Raw genomic sequence first — 17356 nt, 5'->3', positions numbered from 1 at the left:
TGTGAAGTGTAGGTTATGAAACAGCTATGGGATCTTAATGGCATTTGTAGAGCAAACATTGAATTAACAATTTATAATATTAAACAGGACTTCAGTATTACATGGAAAAGTTCCAATTTTTATTTAGAAAATGGTGAATTTCAGGTGATGAGTTAAAGCTCCTAAACCTCATATCCTATGTTATTTACAACAGAGTGTTGCTTTTATTCAATAAACTTTTTTTCCTCATAATTTCATGCTCAGACACAGTCTGTATATGCTTGTTATGCTCATTTAAATTCCAGATTAATATTTACCCTAGAACTGATGAGACAATGAGGTTCCTTCTATTTGCTTGGCATAGTGTTTCAAACTTAATTTGTTGAGAGAAGTAAGAGGAAGCAGCTTTTTTAGAACTAAGTCATGCTGTCTTACTTGGAGCTTTTAATTTCCATGTTTGGTTTGGAAGCTTTTCTCTAAGTATTCAAAAGGGAGAATTGTCGGGGCTAATAAGAAGGATAGCGAAAACTACCAAAATTGACTATAATTTTTTTAACCTGCACCTGAGAATTAGAAAATTAAATTAGACCCTTAGAAATTTTCACAAGTCTAAAGCAGCTATTGAGGTCATCACTGTCAGGAATTTGGCTCCAACTTTGTTTGAATAATCTGTGTACTGATCACATTCCCACTTACAAGCATTCTTTTCAAGAAATGAGAATATCAGAGTAGGTATTTCATTAGACTCATAGAAGAACTGAATTACTTTCCCTGTAAAATTACTTTTTTCAGAGAAATATACTTTCCGATACTTATGGTTAAAAATCAATAGAGAAGGTATCTCTGATAATTTTTAAAGCAATTTCTCCTCCCCAATATTACCTAATAGCTTTTACTATGTGATGCAATAGCAGCAGGACTTGCGTTCATCCTGATAATCATTTAATTTTTGTGTAATATTAATACATAATTAGTCAGTACGCTCTGCTGAATCATTGTTTTGAAGCAAAATAACAAAATGTGCAAAGACATTTTCATTACAAATCTGTAAGGCTACTGCCCTGGTGATTATTGACATCTGTGCCAATTTTTGAAACATGTTTGATTTGTTGATTTTATTGGGAAGAAAGCTAAACTATGTAACTGTTCTATTTGGGTGTTTGCTGGCCTGAGAACAATAGTTAACTCTGAGGAAACTGAAGAAACTAACATACTCTTTGTGGTCAAGACTACAAAGTGAATACACAACTACTCACAATTGCTGTGTGAAGAGGGTTCACAGTTTTGGCAGCAGTTACCAGTTTGATTTTACAGCTCCCAGTTAATAATAAACCCAGGTGGATGAAAACTTTGTTCAGTTAAAAAAAGTAGCTGTACAAACAGGTTCTTATCAGAGATAACTAGGCTAATAATGTCCTTGCCACCCACCTCCGAGTCCTCTGCACTTGAGTCCTTATTTGCTTTTGACTTTGAAAGGTACTGTGCTTTTTTAATACAATTATGTTTTGGAAGGAATTGAGTTTACTAAATGGCTATTGTAGAAATCGGTGTGTGTGTGTACTAGGTCGAAAGATACATATTTTTGTCCTGGATTGGCTTCACTGGTTTACAGTAAGGCAAGTTCCACAGTACAAGGCTAGGCATGTAAAGAGAAGAACTAGCAGAGGCCAGCCTGGATTACATTACCTCTGTGGCATTTCAGCTGCAGTATACTCTTACATTTCTGAGAAGGGCAAATAACTCTGTGGTTGACTACTTACCTCTTTAATTAAGGATCCCATGTAAAGGGCAGTGAGTGGTGTTTGTTCTGCTGGTTTGACAACCACCGTGTTTCCACAACAAAGGGCAGGGGCAATCTTCCAGGTGAACATAACCAATGGGAAGTTCCACTAAAAGATAGATGAGAAAGTGTATCCTATTTCTAATACATCACCAAAATGCCTCAGCTTTTTCTAATAGGGCAAATTTTCAACTGGGTTCTTGAACTCTTTGTTGAACTCTTTTCACAATGAAGATACTTTGAAAAATAAAATGGCAAACAATGTAACACAAACACCAGTCATTTTTGTATATGAAAGTACTGGGGATCCGAGGTTTTAGGTAAAAGTTCAAGAGACAATAAGTGTGCTCCCTCAACAGTCTTACAGACATTGTTGGATTAGTGGTGCAGTTGGGAGTTTTGCTATCTTAAATGATCACATCCCTCATCAGTTCAGTTTTCTAAGCTGACTACTTTGGACCTCAAGTTCTGCAGTATGAGGGATAACGTGACCTGGGTGAAAACTCTTTCCCACTTTAAAAATATTTCTAATAGTTTGGGAACCATTGAGTCCATGACCTAACACTCAAAAGACACCTCTATGAAAATGGGGAAAAAAGGCAATTTAGAGAGGTTTAGATTATTCACACAACTGTTCTTTTTCTCTCTCCTCTCACTTCAGTCTCATTCCAGCCACAAAAATAGTGGGAGCCTAAGTAACTCAAGGCGAGGGATTACAGGGTTTTCTGAATATTCCTCATTAAAGTGGAACTGTGTGAGTGAAAGGAAATGGAATTGGTGAGCTCTCAAACATAGTTTGCAACCTTCACATAATCCTCAAATTTTTGGTTTACATAGAAACCTCCAACTTGCAGGTTTATATTTCAATGGAGAGACAATGAAGACATGCTCCAAAATCCTTGAACATGTTATAAGTGAAGCCAGTGTTGATGCTAATTGCTGCTTATACTTCCAGGATGTAGTTTTATTTAAAGTGGCCATATCTAGTGTTTCTAGTTCTTTAGCTTATCTTAACTGAGTGTTTCACTTCAGATGTTTTGTGTCTGACCTGCAAGAGAATCTAAACCGTCAGTTTCCCAAGCTGTCCTATAAACTGGCTCAAAATATGTTCCACCAATGTTCTCCAGATGAAGGTGGTTTTGTCTAAAAAGACAGCAAATCTTCAAGCTCAACTGAAAGACACCAGAAACATATGTGGGACCCATATGTATGAGCAAACCTAATAGAAAAGATGACTATTTCAGAATCTGTTAAGTTGTTGGGCAGGTCAGGTGAGGCTGCTCACAAACTACCATGTGCAAAGAAGCGTGTGGATTAGGAGTGTTTAGTGCATGAAACTGTTTTCACAGATATCAACTGAAAATGTATAGCTCTCACAAATATATTTGAAAGTTGCATTTTTCAAGGTCAGCCCTTTGAATCTTCACTCAAAAATAAGTAACTTCAAAGCTGGGAGTTTAGATGTGCCAGGAGCTTACTCGACACATTGTTTGTGTTGTTGCTTGTACCATCATCATGGTGAATTAGTCTTAGCCATAAATAAAAATCCATCTCTCTGGAAGCTATAAGGAACAGAACAGATATTCTATGTCTTAAAGAACTTATTTCTTATAGGCTGTAAATATTACACTCTTCTACATGTTTTTTTTTTCTAATTACTTCATTCCAACAAAACACAATTCCATCTTTCAAAGTATTCTGTCAATCTTTTGAGATTTGTTTTTATTTCATATACAGGGAGAAGGGAAACAAGGTTGAATGAGACTGACTGATCAAACCCCATGTGTTGCAGAATTTGCATACTCAGGATAGTCTTTATCTTTCAGGATCTGAAAATTTCTGGTTAGTAATATTTCTCAAATGTACTTGCATAGGCAAAATTTCAAAAGCATTTTCATTTGTAACAAAGGATATTTCTGTTTTACTCAAATAGGTCCAACTTACGGGAATAATTTGGCCACACACACCAATAGGCTCATGTCTTGTAAATGTAAAAAAATTTCCATCTATGGGACAAAGAAATAATTAGATATTCAGACAAAGTATTTGCGAGAAATAGTTAAATCAGAAAGGTGATAAATTTGGATACCAAACTTAGCTGGATACTATTTTAGTTATAAATTATATTTTCCAAATCTTAACAATGCAAAGAGCCATAAAGTACATCTGGATTCAATGTCTACTTCCTTCATAGCTCCAAGGTTTGTTTTCTCCAGTCTACCTTTTGCAGTGATAACTCTGCTTTTTGATGTAGTATGCATAGCACAATAACAAACATTCTGAATTTCTTTTTTCTTTTACCACCTCCCCCCCACCCCCCACTCCCCTACCTCCACCCCATACTCTTGAATCCTAGGTACTTATCAGACATTTTCTAATATTAGATAATCAAATCCATTAAGTATAAAGTTCTTTTTGATTCAAACATGTGTTCCATTAAGCCTAGTAGAGAGGTCTACATGATGCAAAAAAAGTTGGAAGTTTTCTATAATTCCTTCTTTATTACGATTCTTTTCTCTGTTCTTCTGAGAGAAGGTAGCTCAAGAGACAGTGTTTTTATAGAGCTGCCTCATGGGAAAGGGAATGGAGTGAAATTTTAGCGAAATACTCTTTCCTTCTTTCTGTCTCCTAGTACTTACTCTTCTTAGTACATTATCCAGTACCTGAAACAAATATTACTGCTTGGTGCTAATCTTAGCTTTAATAAGCAAATATCTGCTTTTCACTACTGTAGTCTCACAATGCTATGCACAGGAGCCTACCATATTTCTTAGATGTACATACACATTAAATTTGTTGGTCAATAACACTGGTTAGTAGTGTATAGAACACAAAATAAATGTGAAGAACTACACTAAATGTTTAAACTAAAACCTATGATAAATCTTTAATAACCTATATTAAAAACTATCTGAAATACTTTTCAGATATTTTCTGTGTTGCACAACTTTTAGATAAAAGTCAGTTATTTACAGCTCCTATTGGCTTCAATACTGTACTTTGGTTATCTCAAAACTACTTACCCATTGGAACAGTACGCCCATGGATTTTGTCAGCCCAGCCTGCACAGTAGCGTAATGTTTTGACACAGGCATCTAGGTCCATTAGGTAGGCAGTGGAAAAGAGTTTCCCACCATCAATGGCTTCCATTGTCTTCAAACAACAACAATTAAAAAGTTAATATCAAACACTGACAATGATTCTTATGCTTGTACTTTGTCATTTAGCTTCTGGTAGTTCAGTTTGAGGATTATGGCTTTAGTACAAACATTTAGATTAATTCCCTTCTGAAGGACACTTAGTATTCAAAAAATTTAAGCTTGCAATTTCATTATGGTGTACTTTTATTGAGCTATGCATATAGTATTATGGCATATTTGTAATGGTAAGATGTACTGAAAAAACAATAACATTTCTTCTATCTGAATCAGTTACACTGTTCTTGTTTATATCAAATATTCTGCAAGCATAGGTCAAGATATCAGGTAGAAGTCTGCCCAAGTAACTGGGGCAAATAATATGCATGGTCTTCCTCACATACCAGCAAGAAGACTCAAACCACGGCATATAAACCTCTAAATATACCTTGACTGTTTGGTATGCAAAGGAAAGATCTGAGTCATCTGGAGCTTCTAATTCAGAAAAATTCACTGTGGAAATAAAATACATAGAAGAGACTCTCTTTTACTGGCTAACTACCATCTCAATGATCTAACTTCTTATTTGAAGCATAGTCCAATTCTCCATGCCAGGCAGATATAAACTTTTAAAATAATTATAAGAAAATATTCATTTGGCATCTATAACTCTTCAGCTAACCAAGTCAGTTCCACCTACAGAGACACACTAAATATGGTTGATTTCCAGCCAAATCCAGGGGGTGTGGTTTGGATTAATACCTAATCCTAATTATTGGAAAATCTAGTTAAAGAACATACACAATTCTTAAATAGTTTCAAAATCTTTTTGACACTCCTAGTATGTTTTTCCCAAGTTTCCCAAAGCAGAAACCCTGAGGACCTCCAGCTTTGTAAACAACCCTGGTTTAGTACTCAGTAGGAAAAACCTAAACTACAGTTTCAAGATCTAATGAGATTTTAAAAATACATTTTTCCTTTCTAAATTTGTTGGGCTTCTTTAGCATTTCAGATTCACAGATTTGTCCTTCAAGAACAGTTTTGCACCAATAGTGCCTCTGCGAAGCCTACAGTTTTAATTAACTGGACACATTTCACATATCATGCTTGGGAAGAGAACTGAACAGAGAAGAGAGCAATGTTTGATGGCTTTCTGCAACAAGGAACTGATTAAATGAGATGTGTCCTTGATGTTCCAGGCAATATGTCTGGAGCTGTTTTGTTCTATTTTAACATGTATTCCCTGTCCTTAAGCTTATGGATCCTCTATCTTTCAACATCACAAGAGACTGAAACATAAGAAACATAATTCCCAATGGCTTTCTTCAGTTCCCTGCTTTGATTTGTTCTTCCAGTCACCTACTTGTAGGGCTGTTGAGCCTCTGACGCATGTTATCATTAAACAACACACTGAAATGGAGTAATTTTCTTCCTGGTCAGATGCATGAACACAGGAAAATATCTTTGAAATGAGCTTTGGGGATCTATTTTGATTTCTAGTTCTGCAGGTAGGATAAGCTGTGAGTGAAGAAAATCTCCCCTCATTTTGATAACGTTTGGAAAGCATTTAATTCAAAAATACCTTATCTAAAAGGGGAAATAGTTAATAGTGTGAGTAAGATGAAGGAAATATAAACTAAATAAGTAAATTACAATCTTGGGAGGAGCACTGGAGTAAAAAGCTGTACTTTCATATTATAAAAATGGCAAATGAGAACAAAAAGTAATTCAATAATTCATTTTTCCTGGGGGAAAAAAATACAGTGTCTTTGTCCTCTTTGCATTTGTAATGCCTTAGGCTCTAATCAACTTATTTAATATTTAATTGACAAGGGGATATTTCTATTAAAAATTATACCTCTCTTAAAATTTTGTCTCTCTTATCTCAAATAAATGTATCATTGTAAGGGACATAAATGTTAGCCATCCAAGGTTTCTCCTGAAAAACTATACTGCAGGCATAAGGACGTATAATGGGCAGTAGATATTTGCAGGTTTTACGTTTTTGGAGGTTTAAATTTTATAAGGTTATCAGGTGTAGTTTGTGGCTCATGCCTACATGCTTCAAACTGTAACTAGATCAGTCTGAGTGATGATACTTCATCTATTTAATTTTTTTTACACTGTTGACAGAAAACCATGATTCATTCTCAATACAGACAATTATTCTGCCTAAATTTTATTTTCAGAAGGTTCTTGAAATAGCAGATACATCACCTTAATGATAGCATCATATGTGGGCTTAAAAAGGGGGAGGAGTGCATTTTTATTTTACACGTTATTTCTTGCCTTAGTTCACTATCTGTAGGTGGGGACGCACAACTTGCATGTCTGCTGTTAAGTTGGTAAAATGGTCAATACACAGTATTTGGTAAAGACAGGGCATAATTCCTAAGCCTCCATGTTCCTCTTCCTTCTAAACAATTCATTGTTCTGATTAAATTTTATCACTCATTACCAGTTTAAAGCTCGAGTCAATGAAGGATCAGTGATAATGAAACATATAGCCACAAAATTCAGAATTTCTCCCAGTTCTGAATTGTGTCAACCATCTATAAGCACTGAGCAAGGATTTGCATTTAGGCTTTGATTTAGGCCTTGATTTAGACTTTGGTTCAGACAAATGTTAACTATGTGATCCATGCTAGTATGTCCTTAAGAATCAGCAATTCAAATCACTGTGATTGTAGGTAGTTTAAGTATCATTTTAAAGCTAATCAAATAGTCAAGTACTTGTGTGGATTTGAGGTGTTAATAGGCCAGAGTGTAAGCCAGTTTACTGTGGTCTGTTCACTATAGAGATGAAAAACCAATATTGAGAAAGCCTGACTTTCCAAAGGCTAGGCACGTTACACTTGCTTGTATCTTTCTTTAAATATCACAACTTTTCTCCCAGTCTTTTTGTTCATGTATAATACTCACAGCTAAAATCAGCCGATCTCTTTCAACTAAGTCAGCTAATTTATTCAAGAGCCTTCCTCGCTCTGAAGCATCCATTGTACGCCATGGTGACCCAAGCTCAAAAGCCTTTCTAGCTGCTTTAACTGCCTTGTCTACATCTGCCTGTGGGGAAAAAAGATAAACTTTTATAATCAGTAATTCAGTCTGCCATCAGTCTTTTTGGCTGTTAAACATGTGAAGTTTGACATAAATTTTAAACAAGAGACACCAAGACCAGTCTAATAAAAATTCATAATTTTAAATGCATGGGTTAATTTTTTTAAAACACTTCTGTTACTAACTCAGCAATGTGAAATTTTGTTAGAAACAGGAGTTGGGCTTTCAAAGCTTCTAAAATAAAAACATATTAAGGAACTCTATTTTTAAAATTTAGATTTTCGATTCCTCTTCATACAGCAAGCAATTACATTGATGATACAATTTAATCTCTTTCATTTACAAAGAGATGCCTAAATCTGTGAGTTAAATGCATAATTACTCATCATGTAAAAGTATCTTGTGATGTAGTGAAGACCAGGTTGGAAAAATCTGTTCCTTGGGGTGTTTCATAAAATGAACACAAAATTATTATTGATGAAGAAAAATTAATACATCTATTGTTTAAAGTTTTAAGAAAAAATTATGTTTAAAATTATTTTGACAATTAAAAGATAGACTAGATTTAAAATGCTAAGCCTAAGTATCTTGAAGTCTAAGCATTGCCTTTGCATATACCAAATCACTTAGCTATTTAGTTAGTAGCAGTTGTCATTACAGATTAATGTGAAAAATTATTAAAGAGAAAAAGCAAACCTGTATGTCAAATAGTATTATCTTTTTATTTAAACAGTTTTTAGAGTGCTTGTAGGGAAAGAAACTACAAAAATTTTGGCAAGTGAACAGTTGCAACTCATGAGTAATTTGAGGATGATCAAATATCAGGGTTTCAGCACTATATATAGGTAAGAGGGACTACACAAAAGCAAGGCCTTTGAAAAACTCCTGGTTAGATATATGAAATAATTAAAAGGCATGCTTTCTCAGCTGACTTTTTCTAAAAAAATATTAAAATACATCTTCATTATGGCCTTAATATTTTGTGGTAACTATCGGTCATGTGCTAGGCAGCCTGAGACAAAGTTTACTAGGAGATTCATAATGAAATTACAGACCAGGGTAACTAAGATTTAATAAGCAAATGGTTCCAAATGTATTCCTCAAAAGAGGGTTTCATTTCAGAGTGAATCTTTGTACAGTGCATTAATGTATCCTAAAAGATTCCATCTTATGATATTGGCAATAAATTTTTGGTGATCTTATAGCAAAGATAAGCACCTTGTAAGTTTTACAGTAGTTCTCCTGGATAAAAGGGTGTTTAATGACACTTTTTCTGCTAAGCTTAAAAAATGTTTGTTATTCAAAACATTTTAGATAAAGATATTTCTTGACCGAAATTAACATGCTATTTTGTCAGAAATGTGAAAAAAAATTCTCACTTTTGCATGTAAAAAATTGACTTTGATGGGGAAAGTGTAGAAAATTAAAAATATTTTTAAGAACCAAATCCATAATTATAAACAAAAAATATTTCCAATTACTTTCATCTATGAACCAGAAATAGAACCTTCACTTCTCATACTTACAGTCTCAGAGATTATAAAAAATAATTGTGTTGGTCATCACTTTTAAAATTGTTAAGCAACATTGCCTGTCCTATTTCAATAACTATCCTTCTCTCCATTTGATAACCTACATTTAAACTATGTAGTAGCACTAGCCAATCCTTTTCATGAGCAAAGCAAATTATATACCAAAAATACAGAGCTTAGTGCTTAGGTTTTCATTATATCTTTGATTACATGGAATCTATGTGTAATTTTCCATTAAGGAATCTCAAAAACGCATATAAAAATGTTAGGTTCTGTTTTAAACAAGTTTTTTAGTCCTCTGCTTGAATTCATTGATTGCCATGATTAGATCAATTTCAATAGAATTAGTGACTACTTAATAGGCCACTTTCAGCTTCAGAGTATTTTTTAGGTATACATTTTTCACTAAAGAAAGTATTTGAAGGGGGAATACTGATAGTGCATATTCATATTCAAACAATGATGGTAGTAATCATCTTCACAGAGTCTGTGTGGGAACTTATAAATATTTGCCCTCTTCATGTTATCTTTAATGGAAAACCTTACATAAATGACTTATTAAAAAAACCCAAAAGCAGCAAAGAAAAAAAACAACTAAGAATTATTTTGAAGAAGGCATACAGGATAAACTAGGTGCATCGCCAGAGATGGTTGACATTACAGAGATGGCTGCTTGCCTTCATGCTTTAAGATACAGGATCAAATCTAAAGTTCGAACTAAGAGCAAGAAAGAAAACTCTACCTTGTCACCTTCTTCAACCTCACAGATTTTCTCTTCATTTGCAGGGTTGAAAACTGCAAATTTTTTACCACTGACTGAGTCATGCCACTCATTGTTTATAAATATCTGCAGTGAAGAAAGAGCATAAGAATATTAGTAACACATATATAGCTGTTGTCTGTCACCTGTTTTAGTGAATAAACCTATCTTTTATGCCTAAGAGCAGACTGACTGATAGATACCTGAATTAAAAACAGAATAGCTGTTTATTCATTAATTTGAAGAGATGACTAATCATATGTGCACATAACCAGGATCAACCTTTTAAAATTGTCTTCCTTTAGAGAAGCAAACTTTCTCTACATTATATTTTTACTTTGTTTCATATCATAAAAATGCATGTTTGCAAAACAGTATTTACTCTCTCAAGCTGAAATCTGTGATGTATCAGGGAGGTGCACAACCTACCTGAAACTATTGTGTTTCCTGTGCTCACAGAATTGGTAACAATGGAGAGCCTTTTTGTTACACAGCCTGACAGCAGCAAACCCAGTCCTTGGGTTCAATAAGTATAATACTTTCAATGAAAAGTGTCTTGGAGGCTGCTATTATACTTAGCTTTACTTTTATTTCTTTCACTCTCCTGTGCCAAAAAAATAGGAAAATCACAAACAAACCAAACCAAAGCAAAACAAACTAAACCAGAAGCCCCAAACAAAACCAACAGAGTCATTTTCTGAAAGTAGAGACTGAAAAACCCCTTCCATAGTCAATTGAATGAATCACAGATTCACAGAATGAATAAGGTTGGAAGGGACCAGAGCAGGGCCATATGGTCCAATGTTCCTGCTCAAGCAGGGTTAACTTAGAGCACATTGCACAGAATTACATCCAGATGGTTCTGGGTGCTTAGGACATGTATAAGGCTCTCTGGGTGAAAATTGAGATACTTTGTTCTAAAATGCAAAGTAGAACATAGGTTTTATATTTGGGTGCACAAGATCTTTACTACTCTAGAGTCTGCCATCTGCCATCTCCGAAGCACAGTTGGTAAAATTGCCAAAGTGGATTACCTTCTTCTGACTGTACATTAGCCTTGAAACACAAAGGAAAGGCTTCTTGGAAAGACCTGATAAATGCACAGTTGTTGAAAAGAGGAGGCTTTGTTGCTAAGAAGTGCTCTAATTTGCTCTTTAAAAGTGAACATGGTAAGGTATGCAGTCCAATATTAATAGTACCCATCCTTGTCTGCCTGACCATCTTTGTGACGTCTGCACACAGGTCGGTGATGAAGTGGGGTTGCCACACTAAGCTGCTCTCCCAATACCTGAGTCGACTTTCCTGATGCTGGTGGGCTGGTGCCCTCACTTTTCACTCTCTCCCAATGCCACTGCATTGCTGGCAGTTACACAAAGGTCTTGATCATACACAGCACTGAGACCATGTCAGACTCTGACTGACTGTACCAAGTGTTTTGTACTCAAACTGTGGCTCTTTTTGGGGTCAAGGCATCTTGTCCCACCTTGAGTTTAGCTGTGAGACCAGCTAGCAGAAAATATGTGATTCCCGTTTCCTCTCCACTAGGATAAAGTTGCTCCTTAGAGTAGCAGGAACATTGAAATAGAAAAGCAGAAAATACTTTGGGGCAGAAATAGTATGTGATGGTTGACTCAGGGCAAGACAAAGTCAAGACACCAAAATTACAGGATGAATGTATTCTGTCACACTGGGTACTAAATCCTTCCACCACAACCACGGATGTTATGAAAATGTGTCAGATTTCAGGAAATAGATTTTTTGCATAGCCTTGAAATTGTTTACACTGACTGAGAGGTTGTTAATAATTAGGGAATAGTTTGTGGATAACAATCAAGATCAATGAAAATATTATCTCTGAAGAAATGCATGTGGCAACAATTTGCTATTAATATATTCCTGTGTGTTTCAGCTTGTGGACACCTTATACAGAGTGTCATTGTAACATCTGACCATCAGGACTGATCATCAAACTCATGATTTAAAAAAAACTGTCAGTGAAATAAGTATCTAAGTCCCTGGAAGTTTCAGACAGGTGATGAAGCTGGTTATTTACAGCCACACAAAATTCTGACTGTGGTGAAATAAAAAAAAGAGCGGTTAAATGGTTAATATGAAAAAAATTGCCATCTAGATATATTGTTAAGAAAAGAGACAAAGTAAAAGGTAAATATTAACATAACACTGCTGTGATGTTACAGTATGCCAAATTCATATCTGTCTGTGAAAGGAATAATAGCAAAACTTACCATTTTTGGAAATTTTAGAAGTGTTTGTTTAGATAATTCATTTATAGCACCAACTAATATCACCCATAATATTAGCTTAGAATATATTTATTATTGAAGTTGCTAATACCATTCCTGTTTAAAACATAGCTTCATAATATTAAATATATAGGTAGCATTATATCAGTGCTGTATAAATCAAATTATTGAGATGTCTTTCATAAGCTAGATAGCACCCTTGCAAATGCAGGTATGAAAGACAGAAAAGAGAAGGAAAAAGTCAAAACTCCACAAGTAAGTTGTGTTAATGCGTTGCAAGCAGCTGCATTAGTAAATGTGCATACAGCTATGCTCATTAAGTGCTGTGAAGTATTTCCTACAATCAGGATGTGGATCTCTAAAACCAGGCATCCTCTAAGTACCTGCCAACAGTAGCCTCTATCAACAACCTTGACTGAGCAAAATTATGTTTGGGACCATTTTGCAATAGGTTACACTGTTTTGTCAGTCAGAACTCCCCGATAGCTTGTAAAACATAAATGCAGAGGACCTACCCTTGTGTGGCAAGTACTGTGCAGAGTTGTCCATGATGACTGACTGTGGCCCATGAGGTTTATGGCTACAAACTGATTTTGCAAGGATTTAGAAGTGCTGTTGCAGGTATTTCATAAGTGTTACTTCACTGGAAGTTTAGGAGAAGATGCTTTTTGTATTTCAACAACACAAAGAATTAATGACTTTTAGATATCCTTGCAGTAGAACCGGAAATACACTTTTCCTGTAAATGAGACTGTACACTACTATAACTTAGTATTTTAAATAGAGTCCAGCAACAGGCAGAGAGACCCCTCTAAATGTTTTTATTTCACCTTGTCAGAGTGCTGTAAAATCTTGTTTCTCTGAAATCATTGATTTCAGTTCACCATTTGGAGTTGAAGTTACCTGTAAGGCTACAGTAATTTTGTCCTTGTTTACCCAGTTGAATTTGTCATCCAAATAACCCAAGTAGAGAATGGTGAGACAAAACCTGAACTTTGCTTTTTTTCTGTCATCCTAGTGGTTTCTTTTCCTTCAGTCCTGGAGTATTTTGAAAGGATCATGAGTTCATATTATAAAGTATCTGCTAGATAGGAAGTGCACAAGAGAAGAAAGCATTTGACTTTGCATAACTTTGTTTCAGATGGGCCACACTGTAGCTCCGCTGAAATAAGTTAGAGCCCCTACATTAGGTGTTATCACCTTATGAAACATAACCTTTTATTGAATCTTCCTTAGCATAAGAATCCACTTTTTTTTTGTATTTTCAAAATTGTGCAGTGTCTGTTTCAGGTATGGTGGTTCTGCAAAATGACTCAAAAGTGTAGCTTGAAGAGGAAATACTTAATTTCTACCAGTGCAAAAATCCCATATTCAGCATCTATCTGCAAGGTTATTCTTTACTAGGGAAGAATTTTTAAGTAATTCACTATTATTGTTACAAAATATAATTCATACTACAGACATGTAGTCAAGAAATGTAATATAACTAATTAAAATGTGGACTACCCCTAACTTAACTTTTAAAGACAGATTTGTAAACATGAAATTAAATGTCTAAGCTAACTTCTACTTAGATATTTAAACAATACTCTTCAAATGACCCCAGTTGCCTCTTTGACAGAGATGAAAATGACCAACTGATTTGAACAGTGGCTCAGCTGACTGCTCACAAGCTTTCTAGTGCAGACTGTAAACCAGGGAATTATGTATTTATGTGCATCTATGTACATTTTTTTATTTGTCAGTAAGTGGCTTTGTGTCCACAAAGCAAGCTGATCTTAAAAAGAGTGAGTTTCTATAGTATTTTTCTAGGAGACTACCTTTCCCCAGATATTCCAATTACATTTTTATACTTTCATCTCTTTTTGTGAAGCTAGTGACTACAACGTATTGATTCTCAGCTATGATTTCTCTTACTCAGAGTGGCTTATGCTTCCTCCATTTCTGATATTCCACATGCAGCTTAGTGAGAGAACGTGTAATCTGACAACCTAATAATTAACTCATCTGATTTTTTCTGATTAAAGGAGCACCACAGGGCTTAGAGTATGTGAAAGCATCATGAGAGAAAACATTTGTCAATCAATCATTGTCTCAGTCATCAGTGTTGACTAAGTAAAATATTTACTAGTATTTTTAACTAACTACCAAAACTTAGTTCATGGAAATATCTTTAAAGGAGATTCAGACATGAAACCAACTCAAGATTACTTTGTGGTTCAAAAATCCAAGCCAATTTTAGTGTTTAAAATCCTTCCGATTTGATGGTTCAAATTCCAATTCCCTGAAGAGTGTTCAGCATTATTCTGTATGAAAAGACTTAATCTAAAATGCAGCTATACCAGCCCATATATCCATAGACATATGGAAATACTTAGTTAAATGAATTCTGTGAGAGGCCTCAAATGGTCCCTCTCATAGAAAATAAAACAGAGAGAGTGTTAAGTAAAGAGGAAAGTCCTTGGATCATCTTCTGCAGACCACTCTTCAGATCCTCATGTGAAGGCTGTTGATATTATGCAATAGTAGGAAAAGAGAAACTGCAGTTTATAAAGGATCCAGTCCTAGGTGCTTTAGACAGAAAGGGTAATACATCAGCCATAATTAGTGCTTCCCTCATCTTGATCTGTCCAGAGTAAGTAGTCACCCCATACCCCATGTTCTAGCTTCTCTAACAGGAGAGGAACAGGATGGGTAAGAAGACAAGAATGAAAGAGCTTTATTAAATTATGGGATGAGTGCTGGATATGCGGTAACATCTCTATTATCCCAGCTCTTCTTCTCTCAGTCTATTGCTGTGGCTTTCAGAGAGTTATGTACGGTATGTGAAATGAGGAGGAAAGCATTGCAAAAAAAAAGCCTCCACAAAGTGTGTATCGGATTTTGCATACAAGTGCTTTTTGTTTCTGCACACAGTATATGCAGCTTTAAAGCAAAAGGTATCTACTGTGAAAGCTAAAGAAACTCTTTTTGATTGTACACTATGAACTATGGACTTTTCAACCATTCTGTCTGTCTTGTGGCTGCTTTTTATATTAACAGAATAGATTTTTACTAATGAAATATTTTAGAAGGATGGAAATATTTATAGGAATTTGTGTCTTGAATATTCAGTTGTATCACTTGTTTTTTTGCACATAAATTAAATGGCAATTAGGCTTTGTTTGTTGGTTTTTTTTTTTTTTTTTTTTTTGAGACAGCAAGAGCAGTAGCTGGCTATCATATGGCAGAACTACACAGCTTTCCTAGTCAGTTAAATATTTACTGGGTAAGATCCTGTGTGATTTATGCAAGAAAGACATGCATTGAAATTGGGTAGGTTTTTTGCGTTAAAAAATAGGATAGAAAGGAATTCAAAAGGACTACTTTAGATGATTGCTGAATAGCTTGCTTTTGGAAAAGAATGTAAGCAGTGGTTCTGGAAAATAACATTATTTCCTTTGGAAAGTTATGGAGAAAAACCCCAAATGAACAGTGACAAAGGGGTCTCCAAACATAAGAGATCCTTTCTGATCAGTTGTTCTACCTGAATGTTTCAGAGGGCAGAGTTTCAATATTTTCTGTCAAAATTTTTTTCAAAGTTCTAGGAGATATCTGTGTATTATGATATAATATTATGATATAAGACAAGTAAAGTGTCTTTTCAAGTGGGAAACACAAGTCGGGATTCAGATCTTAATCTGCATATTTCTAAATATATATGGAAAGAATTTTCTATTTCAAAAAATTTGTGGTAGTATTGTGTAGTTAGTGTTGGTAGCCTTCATCTATTTTATTGGTAGCTACTTGTTTAAGTTGAAAAATAGATTAATTCTCTGTAAGGTAAATATATGAGCAGAATGATTTTTATTTTAGTTTCATTTTTGCACATCTCTTTCCACATAATCTTATTAGGTATAATTATTTAAATCTGATTATAATATGATGCAATATGTTAACATTTTAATTTGCTCTCACTGTTTTGAAAAATAATATAATAAAAGAAACTTTTCCTTCTTTGGTTGGTTTATACTTCTGAGAAAATTATCACAGCAGAAAGTTTGTTTCAGGAGAAAAAACAACACCCACCCCAAGTAATATATGGAATGATTGTACCATGCTTGCATAATTAGGTGCTTTAACTTCAGTTAAAAAGATCATTGAACATCAATTGCTAATATGTGTAAAAACAGAACTCGTTCAGAATAAACAATTTAAATACTTATTTACAGTTGTTTCCATAGCTCATATAAGGTTAAAATGAGCACATCCTAGTGTGTCAGGTGAATACATAAAAAAGATTAACAAATGCAAATGCTACTAACCTTGGTGTACTTAATTTTCAGATCTTTCACTGGTTCTGGCAGTGCTGACATAACTGAAGCAGGATTGCTGTCTGAACCTTGCTTCTTCTAGTTTTCAGTCGGGAAGTTTGAGGTTGTTCCTGAAACACGGGTGAAATGAGGTATCAAGGAAGTGCAGTGATTTTTGTCCTGACTGAGACCCTAGCTTTATTTGTGTTTTTTTTATCTGAGCCAGTTATGGTATATTTGCATACAGGGATATGATTGGATGAAAGAATTCATTCCAAAGAAAAAGTGACACTACTTATTTTTATGACCAAAAGCAACAGCCTTTTCACGGAGCTGAGGCGTCCATGAAGTAAATACTCCTGAAACAATCTGCTCAGGTAGACACTATGAATTCCTTAATGGGCAACGGGGTTTAAGGACTCCTCATCTTACCTGTAAAATTGTTTTCCAGCAGCAGGCAAGTGCCCAGATTTTCAGTAAAGTTCTTCACGCACTTTACAGCAGCTCTGAAGGTAAAGACAGACTTGTTATCTCTGGAAACAAACTAAGACCTTC

At 34.9% G+C, this 17356-nt stretch overlaps 1 protein-coding gene across 4 annotated transcripts in view; it reads right to left on the bottom strand.

Moving 5' to 3' along the window:
* Positions 1 to 16989, bottom strand: part of ALDH1A1 (aldehyde dehydrogenase 1 family member A1) — a 34919-nt gene extending 17930 nt beyond the window's left edge. For 3 of the 4 annotated variants that reach the window (XM_071580272.1, XM_071580274.1, XM_071580273.1), the window contains exons 1-6: positions 16814 to 16989; positions 10228 to 10332; positions 7819 to 7959; positions 4783 to 4912; positions 3704 to 3765; positions 1740 to 1868 (exon numbers count right to left, since the gene is read on the bottom strand). In XM_071580272.1, the coding sequence (XP_071436373.1) occupies positions 1740 to 1868; positions 3704 to 3765; positions 4783 to 4912; positions 7819 to 7959; positions 10228 to 10332; positions 16814 to 16864 (618 nt within the window). In that variant the 5' untranslated portion in view covers positions 16865 to 16989. The remainder of the gene's footprint in view (positions 1 to 1739; positions 1869 to 3703; positions 3766 to 4782; positions 4913 to 7818; positions 7960 to 10227; positions 10333 to 16813) is intronic. The other variant, XM_071580275.1, reaches the window with a different exon arrangement.
* Between the last annotated feature and the right edge of the window lie 367 nt (positions 16990 to 17356).

This window comes from Pithys albifrons, chromosome Z (genome assembly GCF_047495875.1).
Source record: "Pithys albifrons albifrons isolate INPA30051 chromosome Z, PitAlb_v1, whole genome shotgun sequence".
Taxonomy (NCBI): Eukaryota; Metazoa; Chordata; class Aves; order Passeriformes; family Thamnophilidae; genus Pithys; species Pithys albifrons.
The sequence above is the reverse complement of the archived record's forward strand: the minus strand, read 5'-3'. Positions and strand labels throughout refer to the sequence as shown.